Genomic DNA, 18,489 nt, shown 5'->3' on the forward strand with positions numbered 1-18,489 from the left:
TGACATCATCAGGATGGAGCCCAATCACGGAACACTTTTGTCAAATTTTCTAGAACTGTGACTGGTACCTACTAGGCATGCCCAGCAATGCATCGACCCTGCATCCAGCAGGGGTCCCCCTTCAGTCTCTTCATATAGCAAAATGTACGTGCCAAGAGATGCCTTCGCCCTCTCCTGGGCCAGCGGTCTCCTTTATGCATACCCTCCACTTCCTCTCATTTCAAAGACTCTCGTGAAGCTCTGGCAGGACAAAGGATTAATTATTCTGATAGCTCCCCATTGGCCATGCCAGGTGTGGTTTCCAAACCTCCAGGACCTATCAGTACGCTGACACATTCCTCTGGGGGAGGATCCCCTTCTAATCACTCAGAACGAGGGGTATCTCCGTTACCCCAACCTCCAAGCTCTGTCTCTGACGGCCTGGATGTTGAAAGGTTAATACTCTAACCTCTTAACCTTTCAGAGTCAGTATCCCGAGTCCTGGTGGCTTCACGAAAGCCTTCAACTAGAAGGTCTTATCGCTCTAAATGGAAGAGGTTTACGGTCTGGTGTACTTCCATGTCCATAGACACCTTCACTTGTTCCACTGCAAGATTCCTGGACTACCTCTGGCACCTGTCAGAGTTGGCCTAAAAACATCCTCTATCAGGGTGCATGTTAGTGCAGTGTCTGCGTACCATAAGGGTGTAGGTAATGTCTCCATTTCAACGCAATCCTTAGTATCACAGTTCATGAGAGGCTTGCTCCATTTAAAACCTCCACTGTGCCCTCCTGCCTCTGCTTGGGACCTTAATGTGGTTTTGGGATGGCTCATGAAACCTCCGTTTGAGTCTCTCCACTCCTGTGATCTCCACTATCTCACCTGGAAGGTAGTTTTTCTTCTGGCGATCACGTCCGCTTGCAGAGTTAGTAATTACAGGCATTAGTTACTTACCCGCCTTACACTAAAATTCCGCATGACAGGGTAGTGCTCCGCACTCACCCTAAATTTCTGCCGAAGGTAGTGTTGGAATTTTATATTAACCAATCTATTATCCTACCTACCTTTTTCCCAGGCCCCATTTGAACCCAGGAGAACAGGCCCTGCATTCTTTGGACTGCAAACATGCTCTAGCTTTCTATCTGGACCACACATCGGCCCACAAGAAATCTACTCAATTGTTTGTTTCTTTTGGTAACATCAAATTGGGAAATCCTGTAGGAAAGCAGAACCTCTCATCCTGGTTGGCAGGATGCATTTCTTTTTGCTACCAGCAAACAGGCATTCCCCTACAAGACCGTGTAAAAGCACACGCGGTCAGGGCCATGGCGACATCAGTAGCGAACCTCCGCTCGGTGCCGCTTCCTGATATTTGTAAGGCTGCTACCTGGAGCTCTCTCCATACTTTCGCAGCAGATTATTCCTTAGATAAGGCTGGCACACAGGATTCCATCTTTGGCCAGTCTGTTCTACAAATTTGTTTTCTGTTTAACTTCCCAACATCCTTCCAACCAACCCATTCAGGGTTTCAGGATGCCCTCCTAACCAAATTTCCACCCCTGTTGTGCCTGTTGCACGTCTTTGGGTGCATTTGGTGTATTGCTTGGGCATCCTCAGCTCTGTACTCACCCATATGTGAGGACTGCCATCCTGCTTGTCCTGTGAGAAAACAGAGTTGCTTACCTGTAACAGGTGTTCTCACAGGACAGCAGGATGTTAGTCCTCACGAAACCCACCTGCCAACCTGCGGAGTTGGGTTCATTTACGTTTTCTTATTTTATTTTTTGCATGTACTTTTTGCTGAAATTTAATGTGGACAAGTGCAAGGTGATGCATATAGGCGAAAATAACCCATGCTATAGTTACACAATGTTAGGTTCCATATTAGGTGCTACTACCCAAGAAAGAGATCTAGGCGTCACAGTAGATAACACATTGAAATCATCTGTTCAGTGTGCTGCGGCAGTCAAAAAAGCAAACAGAATGTTGGGAATTATTAGAAAGGGAATGGTGAATAAAACGGAAAATGTCATAATGCCTCTGTATCGCTCCATGGTGAGACCGCACCTTGAATACTGTGTACAATTCTGGTCGCCGCATCTCAAAAAAGATATAATTGCGATGAAGGTACAGAGAAGGGCTACCAAAATGATACGGTGAATGGAACAGCTCCCCTATGAGGAAAGACTAACGAGGTTAGGACTTTTCAGCTTGGAGAAGAGACAGCTGAGGGGGAATATGATAGAGGTGTTTAAAATCATGAGAGGTCTAGAACGGGTAGATGTGAATCGGTTTTTTACTCTTTCGGATAATAGAAAGACTAGGGGGCACTACATGAAGTTAGCATGTGGCACATTTAAAACTAATCTGAGAAAGTTCTTTCACTCAATGCACAATTAAACTCTGGAATTTGTTGCCAGAAGATGTGGTTAGTGCAGTTAGTATAGCTGTGTTAAAAAAGGATTGGATAAGTTCTTGGAGGAGAAGTCCATTACCTGCTATTAAGTTCACTTAGATAATAACCACCGCTATTACTAGCAACAGTAACATGGAATAGACTTAGTTTTTGGGTACGTGCCAGGTTCTTATGGCCTGGACTGGCCACTGTTGGAAATAGGATGCTGGGCTTGATGGACCCTTGGTCTGACCTGGTATAGCATTTTCTTATGTTGGCTGCAAGTGGTGACTGCGAATGAGAGAGAAGAAGTCTATTTTGTGGTTGTGTACCGGCACAAAGAGGTCTATGCGAGGGTAACCCCAATGTTGGAATATCGCATCTGTTACCGTGGAGTTGAGAGACCACTCGTGCGGATGGAAAGTGTGACTCAGCTTGTCCGCCAACACATTTCCACTCCCGGCAAGTAGGTTGCTTTGAGGCACATCGAGCGGGAAAGGGCCCATGCCCATATCTGTGCAACTTCCTGACACAGAAGGTAGGAGCTCGTTTCACCTTGTTTAAGGATGTACCACATCGCAACCTGATTGTTGGTTTGAATCAGGATGGCTTTGTTTGATAGGCAATCCTGAAAGGCCTTGAGGGCATATCTGATCACCCGTAGCTCCAGGAAATTTATTTGGTTTTTGGTTTCCTCTGGAGACCAGATTCCCCGAGTCTACAGGTCACCTACATGTGCACCCCACCCAAGGTTGGATGCATTTGTTAAGGTGATTTGAGGATCTGGAGCCTGAAATGGAAGGCCTTGAATGAGATTGGAGTGGTGTATCCACCAGGCTAGAGACAGACGGAGCTGTTTGGTAAACTGGACACTGCTGGACATTGGCTGACAAGCTTGAATCCACTGGCATTTTAGGGTCCACTGCATCACTCTCATGGCTAGGCGAGCCATCGGAGTAACATGCACCAAGGACACCATGTGACCCAACAGTATGAGGAAGTGTGAGCAGTTGAAGATACTCGAGACTGTAGTTGATGCACCAGAGATGTAATGGTGAAAGCACAATCCTGGGGGAGGAAGGCTTTCGCCAACATAGTGTTTAGGTCGGCCCCTATAAAGAATAGGGTTTGGGATGGAACTATCTTGGATTTGGGATAGTTGATTAGAAACCCTAAGGAGATCAGGGTGTTGATAGTGAGACGCAGGGAGGTTAGTGCGCCCTGTTGAGTCTGAGCCCATATCAATCAATTGTCGAGATAAGGGTAGACATGGACACTCTGGTTCCTGAGGAAGGCCGCGACCACCACCAGACACTTAGTGAATACTCGTGGAGCAGACGCCAGGCCGAATGGTAGTACACACAGTACTGAAAATGATGAAGGCCGACCAGGAATCGCAGGAATTTGCGATGAGATGGTGTGATTGAGATGTGTGTGTATGTGTCCTGAAGATCTAGAGAGCATAGCCAATCTCCTCTTTGCAGAAGAGGAAGTAGAGAGCCCAAGGTTACCATCTTGAATTTTTCTGTATAGAAATTTGTTTAGTGCACGGTGGTCCAGTATCGGGCGTACGCCACCTGACCTTTTTGGTATTAGAAAATACCGGGAATAAAACCCCTGCCCCTGCTGGGAGAGGGGTACCGGTTCTACTGCTCGGGATAGGAGGAGGGATGAGACCTCCTGCTTGAGCAAGGGAGAGTGATCGGACTTCTCCCACATTGGCCGAGGTGGAGAGTCCGCTGGAACAGTCAGGAAATTTAGGTGGTAACCTTGGGTGACTACTGCAAGTACCCACTGGTCTGTGGTGACTATGTGCCAAGTGCTGTTGAAGTGGCAGAGTCGACCTCCGACTGGTATGGATAGAAGAGGAGGTTGGCTTACACTCTCTCTAGGAAGGAGTCAAAACCCTGATGCTGGTCCAGGCTGAGAAGCTGGCTGAGGCTTTTGAGGCTGAGTCTGCCTGGATTGACCTTTTTGGTAAGATCTGGAAAGGCGTCATCTAGAAGCCGGAGGATAAAATTTCCTTGGCTTGTAGGTTGGCCGCTTAGAGTCTTGTCTGAAAGTTCTCTTAGGCGCAGAAGGGAACTCAGACGGCACAGAAGAAAGCTGGTGCAGCGTTTTATGGTGGTCCTTCAACTGCGCCACGTCTCTCGGATCTTTTCCCCGAAGAGATTATCTCCCACACAGGGTAGATCTGCTAACCTGTCTTGGACTTCTGGTCTTAAGTCCGAGGATTTGAGCCATGCCCATCTTCGTGCACTAATCCCCGCTGCAGACACTCTAGAGGCAGTGTCGAAGATATCATAAGCAGCGCGGACCTAGTGTTTTCCAGCATCCAGAGCTTTCTGAGCTAGAGTATGAAGTTGAATCTAGAGTTGCTCTGGTAACGAATCAGAGAAGTCCTGGATCCTTTTAAAGAGGTCTCTGTTACACTGGGTCATGTATAACTGGTAAGAGGCTATGCGAGATATGAGCATAGAGCCATGGAAGATACGCCTACCAAAAGCATTCAGGGATTTCTGTTCTTTCCCTGGAGGTATGGAGGAATGAGGTTTTGAACATTGTGCCTTCTTCTGGGCTGACTCAACAACCACAGAATGATGATCCAATTGAGACTTCTGGAACCCAGGAGCTGACTGTACCAGATAGGTGAAATCTGTCTTGCGGCTGACAGGTGGAAATGAACATGGGTGTTCCCAGTTTCTTTTCAGGAGATCAAGCAGGATTTCATGAATAGGTATGGACATGATTTCCTTAGGAGTATCAATAAATTGGAGTACTTCCAGCATCTTGTGCCTAGAGTCCTCTTCTGTCTGAAGTTGGAAAGGAATAGTTTCAGACATTTCCTTGATGAAATTGATAAAAGACAGATCTTCTGGTGGAGAATGTCATCTTTCATCTGGGGGAGAGGGGTCTGATGGTAGATCATCTGTATCCTGGGATGAATCATCGGTCCAATGATTATAGGGCTGATCTCCAGCACCTAGTGGGTCTCCAGCAGGGAGAAAGGGTGCTAATTCTGAAGGACCAAGCCTAGGCATCGAAGGCAGCACAGACAGCGGCACAGACAGCATCGAAGGAGGCACCGAAGGGACCGGTGACATTGATGGACAAGTCAGTGGTAAAATCCCAAATGGTGGGATGGGAATCGGTGTTTCTTCTTCATCCAATGATAATGGAATCGGTGTAGAAGTCACTGGACCCACCGGTGCTCTCAATTCCATCTGAGGTAGGGCACAGATCAATGCATCCAGTCTACCCAGTGGCGTCGATAAGAGGATGGAAGCCCTGAAGTGCTTTACAGATGGCCTCTTGGATCATCCATTCCAATTCCTCGCAGAAGCCTGGGGCGTGGAACCCCAGCACCGGAGTAGGAGGCAGCACTGGCATAACCGGAGGGTCCACCGGTGAAGGTGGAATACCGGATCCCATCACCACTGAAGGTGGGGGAACGCCTCGGTGACCAGGTCGATGGACTGATCCTTCAGATGCCGGTGTCAACGCTTTTCACGATGTTCTCCTCGATCCTTTTCCTGAGGAGGCAAGGAGGCTATCGACACTTTTGGAATTGTCAACACCGGTCGAACAGCAGTGGTGTCCTGCTGCTGGCGAGAGGTCGATGGCACCGGCTCGGACGACGTCGAAACTGTCGATGGAGTCACGGTTTTTAACTGAAAGAGGAAGTCCATTTTCTCTAATCGAGCCTTATGGCCTTTCGGTGTTATTTGGGCACATTTGGTGCAAGTTAGGACATCGTGGTCAGACCCCAAGCACATAACACGGTCCCCGTGCGGGTCAGTGATGGACATTGTCCGAGTTCAGTCAGGGCAGCGAGGAAAACCCAACGACATGGCACCGACAAAAATTTAGCCTTGGTGTGGTCTATGGCCGGTAGACCCTGAAGGGATAACTTGACGGGAATCGACTGCAACAAGGGTAAAAGCTTACCTTTCAACCACGGAGTATAGATATTGATAGGGGGACCCCTATGGGGTAGAAGTTTTTGAAAAATTTTGAAAGAAGTTCCATGAGGAAAATTCCTGTCAGGAATCTCAGAGAGCTCCTTAACTCACGTGGCTACTGCTGTGCGGAAAAAAGAAGACTGAAGGGGGACCCCTGCTAGATGCAGGGTCAGTACATTGCTGGGCATGCCCAGTAGGTGCCAGTCAAAGTTCTAGAAACTTTGACAAAAGTGTTCCGTGATTGGGCTCCATCCTGATGTTACCCATATGTGAGGACTGCCATCCTGCTTGTCCTGTGAGAAGAAGGCAATACAGCAAGAACTGTCACAACTTAAACACTGAACACAAAATAACCTGAAATCGTAAGGAGAAACTACCCCATAGTTAATCTGACACCTCTAAACCTGGATAACGTTCACATTACCCCTTTAAACAAGTACAGGACTTTGGAAATCAGATCGATGAGATCAACACAATGAAAAATCACAAACACAAATTAATTAAAACAGGATACTCCAAGCTGCAAATATTACATTGGCTGAAACCTCTTCTAACATTCCAGGACTTCTGCACTGTTCTACAAACACTAATATTCTCAAACATTGATTACTATTACTCCCTATTACTAGGCCTATCATCAGGACTTTTAAAGCCACTACAATTACTATAAAATGCCTCAGCAAGACTTTTATTAGGAACAAGGAAATTTGACCATATCACCTCCTTGCTGATAGCTCTGCACTGGCTGCCAATACAATCCAAAATCCACTATAAAGTTCTAACACTAATTTTTAACACCAACAACAGAAACCCCTGCCTAAACAGAGTGAATCTTCATCCATACACACCACAGCAAACACTAAGATTGCAAAACAAAGGACTATTAACTGTGCCAACAACACAAAGTACTCATCTAATGCAAATAAGAGACCAAAAGTTTTCCATAGTAGGCCCCAGGTTGTGGAATTTTCTTCCAGAGACGTTATGTCTGATAACAGACAGAAAGAGCTTCAAACATGAACTGAAAACCAGGCTCTTCAAAAAATGATATGATCTAACATAAAATTTCAATATGCAGAAAATTACAAGATTATAAGCACTGTAAATATTAGAAGAATGAACAACATGCACAGAGTGATGTAAAATGCATTATGACAACTCTGACTAATATATTGACTATTGAAATAGAAATTATGTATCACAAGTGACTTTACAGGCCCTATAGTTAAAACTTGTTTTAGATGTGTTACCCTATAATAAAAGTCACTTTTGTAAACCGCTGTGATCTTCTTTTGGAACAACAGTATATAAAATGCATAAATAAATAAATAAATAAATAAAATAAAATAAAATAATGCTGTCCATCTTGTGTGGATGTTTGTTATGCTTGTCCATGGAGAACAAGAATGGTAGCAGAATTCAAAATGGCATGAGAAACTCAGAGGATCCATAAGGGCTGGAGGAAGGAAATTAACAGAGATAAGTGGTAATTTTGGTGTAACATTTTTGCATGGGTGTAATCTGCAGAGAGGAGCAATTACAATTCTAAACACTTTGCTGGTCAGATTGAATGGATCTTTTTGTTTTTTATCTGCTGTGGTTTACTATTTTTCAGCATATGGCTTTCAGTGATACTGATTAAACTCTGTGTGGCTGAATTTTATTGGACAAAATTGTAACAAAGTTATTGGAAACTGGTTCATTAGGGCAGTGTTTCCTAACCAGTGTGCCATGGTACACTGGTGTGCCTTCAGATCTGATCAGGTGTGCCACAGAAAAGTCACTACTGCTTGATTTTTGAGTCTAGAGCAGTAACCGGTCTCTGCTCTCAGCACTTTAGAGCAACAAATGTCACCAGTGTTGGCTCTTAAACCTGTAGCTCCTTTCTGAGAACATATGCAATCATGTATGCTTCTTCCTAGCTACAGTATTGGCCATGGAGTGTGGAAATTAATGGGCAGCATGCAGGGCACAGATAGCCAGGCCCTGCTTTGTGTGGCATACGCAGTTCACAAAGCACTTTGTCTTCCTCCTGAGCTTCGTCCTTGGCATCTTTCCAGACTCTGTCTTATCTCCAGGCTGAGTGAGACAGAGAGATACTGTCTTGAGCACTGGATGTGATTCAATCTGAATGTTGGGAGCAGCAGCAGTGGAGGATCTTTGGCAGCCACATGCAGCAGCCATAACAACTAACTGAGCAAGCTGCCCACATCATACTGACTTCTCCCCTCTGCTGCACTTAACACTGTATACAGATAGGGAAACTGGCCCACTGTGATAAATTTGTGTGTGTCTTTGCCCCCTCTCTCTGTTTTAAAAATTGTAAGAGCCTGGTGGTACTTTCAAGTGCATTCCTACTTTTCTTTTGACCATTAGTCTTATCTATGTCCATACTGTCACTCTTGTGGAGGTTGGTGTGCACACAACATTTTTGTTAATATAGGTGTATCTTTTGCTCAAAATGCTTGGGAAACTCTGCATTAGGGAATGTCCATAAGTGGTAACCCTAGATAGTTCAGTTATATGGGAGAACAAAGAATTCTGCATTTACACCCCAACAGAGATGTGGCACATGCATACCCAGTGATTTTAAAGCATGTGACAAGTGCTATACCCATGCAATTTTGTAGACCAACTCAGGGTTTGTGATAGTACTAGTCTTATTAATGGTTCTGAATAGCACTGAGCATGAGATGGCTTTGAATGGATAGGTATGCAAGCAGTGATAATATACAAGTCAACATAAGAATCACAGTGCTAAAGGTGCCATCTTATTTACCCAAAGTGCAGCCACAGGGTTGCCTATAATATGTATATAGTGTGGTTAGGCACAGTGGTGCTTGAAGAACTAGGTTGGAATCATATCTTTAACCACTTTTACATCATAAGAAAAAGCTGCTTTTCCTCTTCAAAAGCTTTTACTTTACTGTCTGTCTTTGCTCTTCTGATAGAGGACTTTACTCTGACAACTATTTAACAACACTGTGACTTTAAAACATTATCCAAGCTCCAATGCTTAATAGTGAAATATCAGAAGCGTATTCTAACCTGACAACGAACAATTCTGATTAAGTTCCTCTTCCACTTATTCCTTTTCTTAATCCTATTCAAAATCTTATTCTCCATGCCCTCCAGGCTCTAACTCTTAAGGTTTTAGATCTTCCAAAATGCTAATGCTCAATTCCTTACCTGCACCAAATATTAGGGATGTGCTTGGGAAAAAGTTATACTTGTTCTGTTTTTCTTGGTTAAGATTTTACATTTTTATGCACACAAGTACAAGTTTATGTGCATTAAAAATGTGCGCTCAAAGTAACAAAAAAAAAAAAAATGAATGCACATCTTTACCAAATATATGGTATTGTTCCTTTGACCTTCAAAAATCATCAATGGCTCTCCACCTTCTTCAGTAACGAATCTCATCCAATATCAAGCTGCTCTGCTATTCTTCATAATCCTCCATGAAACTGCTCCTGTTTATCCTAACTCACTCACTAGTCCTTCTCCTAATCCTCCATGCCACAAGCTCCTGCCTCCTTACTACTTTCATTGCTAGTTTCATCTACTCAGAAAATCAGAGATTCCTTTTTATCCCTTCACCAAGCATTCCCCCATTTACAATTCTTGTTTGAAAATCCATCACTTTGGAACACTTCTGATTTTTAGCCAACATCTTGCTCATCATTCTGATCCAAGCTTTGCAGTTTTGGATTTGTAATTTCTATGAAATTCATATCACATTTTCTCTCCATTATTTTTTTTTTTTTGCAACTCACATTGTTACTGCAAAGTATTTTAGAATATCTGTGAATTCAAAAGACTATATAAAATAAAATTGTATGGCATGGCATCAAGACTGTGCGATTAATGACTTTGCAAAAAATATAAAGTGACTGCATAAAAAAGGAAGCTTTTAGATAGAGATGAAAAGGACACAGATTTGCAGGCAGATTTGCAAAAAAAAAAAAAAAAAAGAGGAAAATAATAAGGGACCAATTTTCAAAACTATGTTTTGATGGAAATCTGTGGGTATTTTTACCTGCAAACTTGTCAGCAATTTTCAGAAGGGAAAGTATATGCATAGTTTCCCTTTGAAAACTACCAAAGAAAAAGCACCCATAGAGATTTACACTTCCTTTATCTGCAGGTATATTTTACTTATTGCTGCCTCCTCTGACCTAATGCCACCATGGGGACATCTCTAGGAACATGCAGGCATTAGTATGTGAGTAGTTCCACATACTGGGTCAGCAATATTTAGAGTGCCTATTTATCTGGGTAAATGGTTTTCAAAAATTGCCTTCTAAGAGGGTAATTTTAAAAGCCATTTCTGTGTGTAGAACAGTGCTTTACCTGTGAAAATGGGCTTTTAGAAAATTGCCCTCTCTGTGTGCAGGTAAAGCTACGTGTATGATGAACTATCCTCATCACTTTATCCATAGTAGGCAGAAGCAGGGTTAGGAAAGGGTTTGCATTACATGTAAACTTTTGCATTTTCAAAAATATGCTTGTAATTTTTCTCAGAAAATCCTATCCACAGAAATTAGGTGTAAATGTATGTGGACAGTTTTTCTGCAACAATTTTAAAATGGAAAGTAGATGCATATTTTCCCTTTGAAAGCAGGTGCAGAGTCCACAGGTTTAAGGCATCTGCAGAATTTGCACTAATGCAAAAGCTATAACGTTACAGCCCTAAATGTGTGTCCAAACTGGCATATTGGCAAAGTATATAATGTTTTGAAAAACAGGGCTTGCACATTTATATCTAAATAGAAAGGGGTACACAGATGAGAATAGTACTAGGAAGAAATGGAAAGCTGGATCAAAGGAAGAAAAGCATAATGGACCAAACCAATGGCCCAGTGGCAGCATTCTGATCTCCATGCAAGAGACTTGTGTTGGATTGTCAGACCTAGATTCTGTTCATCAAAAGCTAGAGTAGTTTTGGAGGCAGGGTTCACAAAACCCCGAGAAGGAACAATCAGTCTTTTCATAACAGCAACACCTACAGGCAGGATTCTGATTGCATGTATACCAGATTCCAAAGGCAGCCACAGTCTATGGACGCCTACTTTACTATAATGGCTGGAGTATACAGAAAAGAAGCTAGGGTCTAAATTAGGGGAAAAATCTCCAATAGCCATGGATGAAAACCCATTACAGTTCAGCTTTGGATCTATCATAATAAATGTCAATGAGCAGAAAGCGGCGATTTCACACAGGATTGCAAACTAAGGCATGGAAAAATGAGCCAAGTCCAAAACAAGAAAGGGAATAAAATACATACACAGTAACAATGATTTGAAGTAGGCTTTTTCCTTCAAATATTCTAACAGACAATTCTATTCAGCTCTGCAACATACCGTATTTTCTGGCGTATAAGACGACCCCCAACTTTTCCAGTTAAAATATAGAGTTTGGGATATACTCGCCGTATAAGACTACCCTTCTGTGTCACTACATAACCATACTGTATGTGATACCCAGTATACAACAACCAGCCAATCACGGCAAGCGATGTACCTTACTTGGCTGGTTGTTGTATACAAATCCTGCTTGGATTGGTCAGCTCTCCCTGCTTGCCCAGCCCTCCCTGTCTCCAAGACTATCAGAGCGGTAACGCATCCCTCTGGCCCACCCTTGTATCCTATTACCGGTACCTCCTTCTATGCCTCTCAGATCTCGCTCCTGAGGACTGCAGTGAAGTGGCGCAGACGTGCATGTGCGAGATCTGAGAGGCAGAGAAGGAGGTACCGGTAATAGAGATGTGAATCGGAACCGGAATCGGTTCTGATTCCGGTTCCGATTCACATCGTGTTTTTTTTTTTTCGTCCAGCCCGATCGGGTTTTTTTTGTTATCAGCTGCGCCCGAGCCGATAAACAAAAAACCCACCCGACCCTTTAAAACTAATCCCTCAGCTTCCCCAACCTTCCTGAATTAATTAAATACAACCCCCACCCTCCTGACCCCTCCACAAGATCTGCCAAATTAGTTTTCTACAACCCCCCACCCTCCTGACCCCCCAAGACCTGCCAAAAGTCCCTGGTGGTCCAGCGGGGGTCCAGGAGCGATCTCCTGGACTTGGGCCGTCGGCTGCCAGCAATCAAAATGGCGCCGACGGCCCTTTGCCCTTACTATGTCACTGGGGTCGACCAATGGCAGCGGTAGCCCCTGTGACATAGTAAGTGCAAAGGGCCATCGGCGCCATTTTGATTGCTGGCAGCCGACGGCCCAAGTCCAGGAGATCGCTCCTGGACCTCTGCTGGACCACCAGGGACTTTTGGCAGGTCTTGGAGGGGTCAGGAGGGTAGGGGGTTTTGTTAGATTTTTATTTTTTTTTATATTCACTCCATAAGACGCAGACATTTTTCCCCCCACTTTTGGGGAAAAAAGTGCATCTTATGGAGCGAAAAATACGGTAATTATTCGCCCTATAAGACGACCCCCGGCGTATAAGACGACCCCGACGTTTGAGAAGATTTTCAGGGGTTAAAAACTCGTCTTATACGCCGGAAAATACGGTATATACCAAGGAAGATTTCTGGTAACCTGTCTTACAGCATTCATTCAGACTAGCCATTTTTTCTAGGGGACTGTACATTGTTCAGTTCAACCAATTAGCTACGAATGAAACAGACATGAAATACTATCTTTCTGAATTAAACTCTGCAATTTAACTTTCTATTAGTACAAAGTCATGAATACCACATTCAAAGAACAAATTGCCATTAGTTCTAATGGCAGCCCAGGAGCACAGCAATCACAAGCTGCTCTACCATTAGTTAAATGAAAAAATAAGAGTGTCCAAATTTTTCATTAAAGATGTTTAAAATATAAATTGGCACAGCACTAACTTCAAGCACTTTTGGGACCACAGGATGAGAGAACAATATCTTTCCCACCACCCTCCCCCAATACCAAAATGTAATTTTTTTTTAAATTTCCAGGAGTATAAATAGATTAGTAGAATTTGAAAGCAGAAAGGTTTGAAAAGTGATAAAGGGGGTGCAGAAATTAGCAGAGGTGGCACTACCTGAAAGCTCATCAGAAAGGGGAGTGAGAACAATATCGGGCAGGAAGGGTTTGGAAGTATGGATCAGAACAGGAGCACTTTTAGCACTGCGAATATAGGCCGATGGCGGGGCACATTCACCAATGGATCGGCTTCTCATGGCTTTAAGAAAAGGAAAGAGAAAGAAGTGGGAAAAAGGGGAAAAAAGAAGAGTGACTGCAATGAAAGCTTTGTGTCACAAAAAAAGGCAGCAACAGAGAAAATAAAAAAAAACAAGAGAAAGAAGGAACAAAATCAAGAAACATTACTACACAGAAGACACTGGCAGCACTGTAAAAAAGGAAAGAGCAAATATTTTGGTATTTAAAGCTATTTCACACAAAAGATGCATTCGCTTTCAACAAGTTGCATGCAGTGTTTTTCTCTGTACTTCTGAAATATACTTTCTTTCCATACATCTTCAAATGTAAAGTTTTCTGGCTCCAGTCTATCCCATATATGGCACAGAACATTATTTAACCAGTCATATGGACTGCAAAGTTAAATGTTTCTAAATTGATAATTCTGCAATTGATAATTCAGAGCCTTGGATAATAGGACGCTTCGATAGAAAACCATACCAGTGCTGCCTAGTACAACAGAGGGGAGTTTTATTTATTTTACAACTTGCTTAAACAGATGTGCTCTCCCATGGATGTATAGAGCTAGTTTATAACACTATACACCCCTAAGTGATAAAAAGAACCTTCTTACTTATATTTTTCTTTCTGGTTCAGAGGAGAGGGAAGGAAAGACAACATACAGCAAATACTATGAAAGACACATTCTCAGTTTGGTAATGCTCATGTCACCTGCTGAACACAGATCCAGTGGGAAGCTGACATGTTGCAACAAGAGAAATAGTCTTGAATTTCTTGCACACTCTAATCCTGAAATCTCTTTTAACCTAAAACATTTTCATTGTATCGGTTCACTAATAAAAAAAAAGTTTAGCTCTTATAATATATCTTTTGTATATTCTAAATTATTAGAAGCCACTCAATCAGTTTAATGGCCTAAATTTAATTCGCCAAACCAGTGTTGCCATATTAACTTGCAGGCCAGCTAGCTCATTCTGCTATATGAGATGTTGTCCCAATGGTACATTTTTAAAAATTCCCACTCACTATAAAAGATCTTTGAATGTTAAATTTTTAGGTTCTTTATAAATACCAGATATTGTGTTATGGACAATATGCGCAAAAGTAATATGCATGCAGTAAAAATCGTACAAAGTAAGAAATATTCAAGACATAGTTATATAAAATAGTGCTATACCCATAGGAGAGCAATTAAACATAGCCAATTTCACTGGAATGAAAATACATTAATTTCAATGAAAATATAACATCAGATTTATACTGTACCATTTCCTATAAACAAAGAAGTGTTCATAATTATGAATCTGTTCTACAAGACAATTCTTCACCAGATCTAGTAAGGTTGCATTCAACTATTGCTCTTTTAGCTCAATTGTTTCTGATAATCATGGAAATAGCAGCTTTGAGGCAGATAGTCAAAAAAGATGAACCCCTAAATTTAGAGACTGAAATCCCTATTTTCAGTTGAAAATTAACTTACCGGTAAATTCTGAAGCCTTGGCCTAAAGCTGAAAATCAGTGCTAAGCTCATAACTTTTTTCCCTAGTCTAACGCCACACTTGTAGCCACCCACATTTTAGGTTCTTAAATTTAGAAGCCCAGTAAAACTAGAATCTTAAATTTAGTCACTCAGCCCTAGTACATTTTAAAAAGAGCCAATTTAGAGGCCTATCTCCCAAAATAAGGCACCAAAATCCTTTGAAAATTGGTCTTATGTGATCTCATTGGCTGGTGCTCAATCATATTGTAAATGAGATCGTTATGATACAACCAATGCCCCATTTTCCAGTGGTAGATTATTATACATAGATTCAGTGGCAATTAATTGCCTGTCAAATGTGCACATTTGTCATAAAGTTTATCACTACTAAATATTGACAAAAAACATTTCTTATTGAAAATATTAAGCTATATGCAAATACAAAATTTACAATGTACATAATTATTTAACAAGACCTACAATAAGTTAGAACTAACAGAAAAGTCATTCTTATCTTGAATTAAAGGGTAGAGCCATCATTCTTTTAAAATTTTCTTGGAAAAGTTCTTGTGTTTCCAACATATACTTCGATTTCTTTTATTAACAAGCATCAGCAAAACTATCACATTATACTATAAAATTAAGAAATGATATATATGCTATAAATATATTTTAAATAGAATAAAAAGTACAGCACATTAGCAGAAGAAAAACAGACTGCCTAAAATACATACAACACTGCACAGATAACAGCGTGTTATAAAAGTTTTCATATCTTTGTTCACATTCTGTCTAAAAAAATGCAAATCAAAATGCACTGAAGTACGTGTTTCACTATTCTACACAAAACTATCTATACTTTCATCATGAAAGAACAATTACATAAGTATTCCAAAAGTAACTGCCAATAAATAAAAATCTTGAATACAAAAGTCTTTACACTCCTTGACTCAGTATATGAGTCACGTATATGGTGGAAGCCCCTTTTGCAAAAATAATAGCCATCAGTCATTTAGGATAAGTGTCTTCCAATTTTGCACAGTGAGATGATGCAGTTTTTGCCCATTTTTCTTTGCAGACAAGCTCAAGCTCTTTCAAGTTGGCTGGGAATAGTCTGTGGACTTCAGTCTTCACAATTTACCACAGATTTTCTATTGCTCTCAGGTCTGGGCTTTGACTGGGCCACTCAAGGACTTTCACTTTCTTCTCACTTAGCCACTCAACTGTCGCTTTTAATTTGTGCTTAGGATCACCGTCCTGCAGAAAGGTGAATCTTTCCCCTGTCCAAGGTCTATGGAAGACTGGAACAAGTTTTCCTCCAGGATGTGCCTACACTTTGCACCACCTATCTTTTCCTCTATCTTCATGTGACCTGTCCCTGCTGCTGCAAAGCATCTCCACAACATAATGCTGTCACCACTAAGATTTACTGTAGAGATGGTTTTAGCAGGGTTATGTACTGTGATTTGTGTCACACACAATGTTTAGCATTAAAACCAAAAAGTTCCACTTTGGTTTCAGACCACAAAACCACCTCCCACGTGTGCAGAGTCCCCCCTCAGTGCTTCTTTGCAAATGCTAGGCAGATCATATGGCTTTTCTTCATCAGAGGTTTCCTTCATGCCGCTCTCCTATACAGGCCATGTTTGTGGAATAACCATGAAACTGCAGAACAGTCAACATTTTCCCCAGCCTCAACCACAGACATCTGTAGTTCTTTTAAAGTAATCTCAAGCCTCATAATAACCTTTTCGCAGCATGTTCCTTAATCCACAACTACTGGCTTTGGAGCATGGCCTGATTGCAGCAGTGTCTTAGTAAATCTGTTTCCACTTTAATTATGATGGACCTGACAGTGCCCTGAAGGATAATCAAACACTGAAATGTTCTTATCCCAGAGTTCTTTTGGTAGCAACCTTTTTGGCAAGTTTTGATGATTTCTTTCAAATTCACCTCATACAACAGAAGCAACTTGATTCTTCATCCAGGAATATTTGAATCAACTCAGGTACTGTGACTAGACACAAGTGGGCTCTATTTAACTTATTATGGGCCTTGTTAAGGCTTTTTTTTGAATGGAACTAATATGCATTTGCTATGATAAAGGGCTTGAAGATTTATGTAATCAAGTCTTTTTGGTTTTTATTCACAATTACTTTTGGAATATTTCTATAATTGTTCTCTCTTGATGATAGCATAGAGCATGTTTTGTAAATTAGTGAATCAAAGTCCTACTTGAATGCATTTTGATTTATATTTTTTAAACAGCAAAATGTGAAAAATGTACAAGTGAGAAAACACAAGGCACTGTACAACACAGAAGTTGGTAAAACCATGAAAATTTCATATAAATACATATATATAATACATATACACACACATATATACACACACTCCTCCACACTATATATAGTGATTAGAGCAGTGGGCTACAATCCAAGAAAGCAGGGTTCAAATCCTGCTGTCGTTCCCTGTGACTTTGAGCAAGTCACTTTCTCCTCCGTTGCCTCAGGTAAAAATTAGATTGTAAACCGTGTGGAGATAGGGAAATACCTATGTTACCTGAATGTAATCTGCTTTGATGTACACTTTGAGGTGCCGAAAAGCGGAATATAAAAATGAAAATAAATAAAATATATAAATAAAATATAGCCATGTATAAGGGAGCCAGGACTGTGGCTCAGCGCTTTGTCCACAGAAGTGGTATACTTAGGCCCAGGAAGGGAAGAAAGCTGCCACTACTACTGCCATCAGTTCCAAAAAAAAAAGAAAAGCCTGCACGTTTCCAGTCATTGAACCAGTGATGTTACCTTGAGCAATTTGAGTATGCCATCTGGTGTAAACAAAGGGTAGCAGAGATATATAAAGTTGCTTATCAACATGTATACTCTATAGATAGCTGCACAATTCACCCACACAAGTAGGTGATATCACTGGATGGCACCACTGCAAACATGCTATTCCCGCATAGCCAGCGTTATGCAGGTCTTCTCTGTCATTTCTAAAGCTAAGCTTCAATTCTGAGGGGAGGAGGGATTGTGTAGCCAAATTGTCCTGCTGCCTACAGAGACACTTAGTACAGGAAAGCAAATTTGTTTTCTCCATGGACAAGCAGGACTGAATTCACCCACACAAGTGAGGATTCCCAAGCTGAGGGATGCAATGTAGCAAATAGATCTTTTTGTCTAGGCATAAAGGAATTGAAAACTGTAGAAAAAAGATAGAGGAAAAGTTGAAGATTTTAAATTAAACTCTTAAATACTGTCTGGCCAAAGCTACTATCTCTGCAAAATTTGTTTTCAAGACAATAATGTCTAACCAAAGTGCAATTAGAGGACTAAGTGGCCACTTTTATCTTGAATAGAAATAAAGCAAAGATATGCTAATCAATTGGAAATGGCTCACATTTCAGGTGCCTTAACTTTGCATTAGCTTAGCAATAGAAGTCCCAGAGCCGCGCACCGACATGCACGACTCCCAACCCCCCGGCCCAATTGGGGCCTGAAGGAGGGGAGGGGA

At 41.7% G+C, this 18,489-nt stretch overlaps 1 protein-coding gene across 6 annotated transcripts in view; it reads right to left on the minus strand.

Annotated features, from left to right (window-relative positions):
* RALGAPA1 (Ral GTPase activating protein catalytic alpha subunit 1) overlaps positions 1-18,489 on the minus strand; it is a 647,855-nt gene that overhangs the window by 486,489 nt on the left and 142,877 nt on the right. For 4 of the 6 annotated variants that reach the window (XM_029598964.1, XM_029598968.1, XM_029598965.1 and 1 more), the window contains exon 17: positions 13,372-13,512. The exons of the other annotated variants lie outside the window; for them this stretch is intronic. In XM_029598964.1, coding sequence (XP_029454824.1) covers positions 13,372-13,512 — 141 coding nt within the window. The remainder of the gene's footprint in view (positions 1-13,371; positions 13,513-18,489) is intronic. 6 annotated transcript variants of the gene reach the window in all.

This window comes from Rhinatrema bivittatum, chromosome 4, assembly GCF_901001135.1.
Source record: "Rhinatrema bivittatum chromosome 4, aRhiBiv1.1, whole genome shotgun sequence".
Classification (NCBI taxonomy): Eukaryota; Metazoa; Chordata; class Amphibia; order Gymnophiona; family Rhinatrematidae; genus Rhinatrema; species Rhinatrema bivittatum.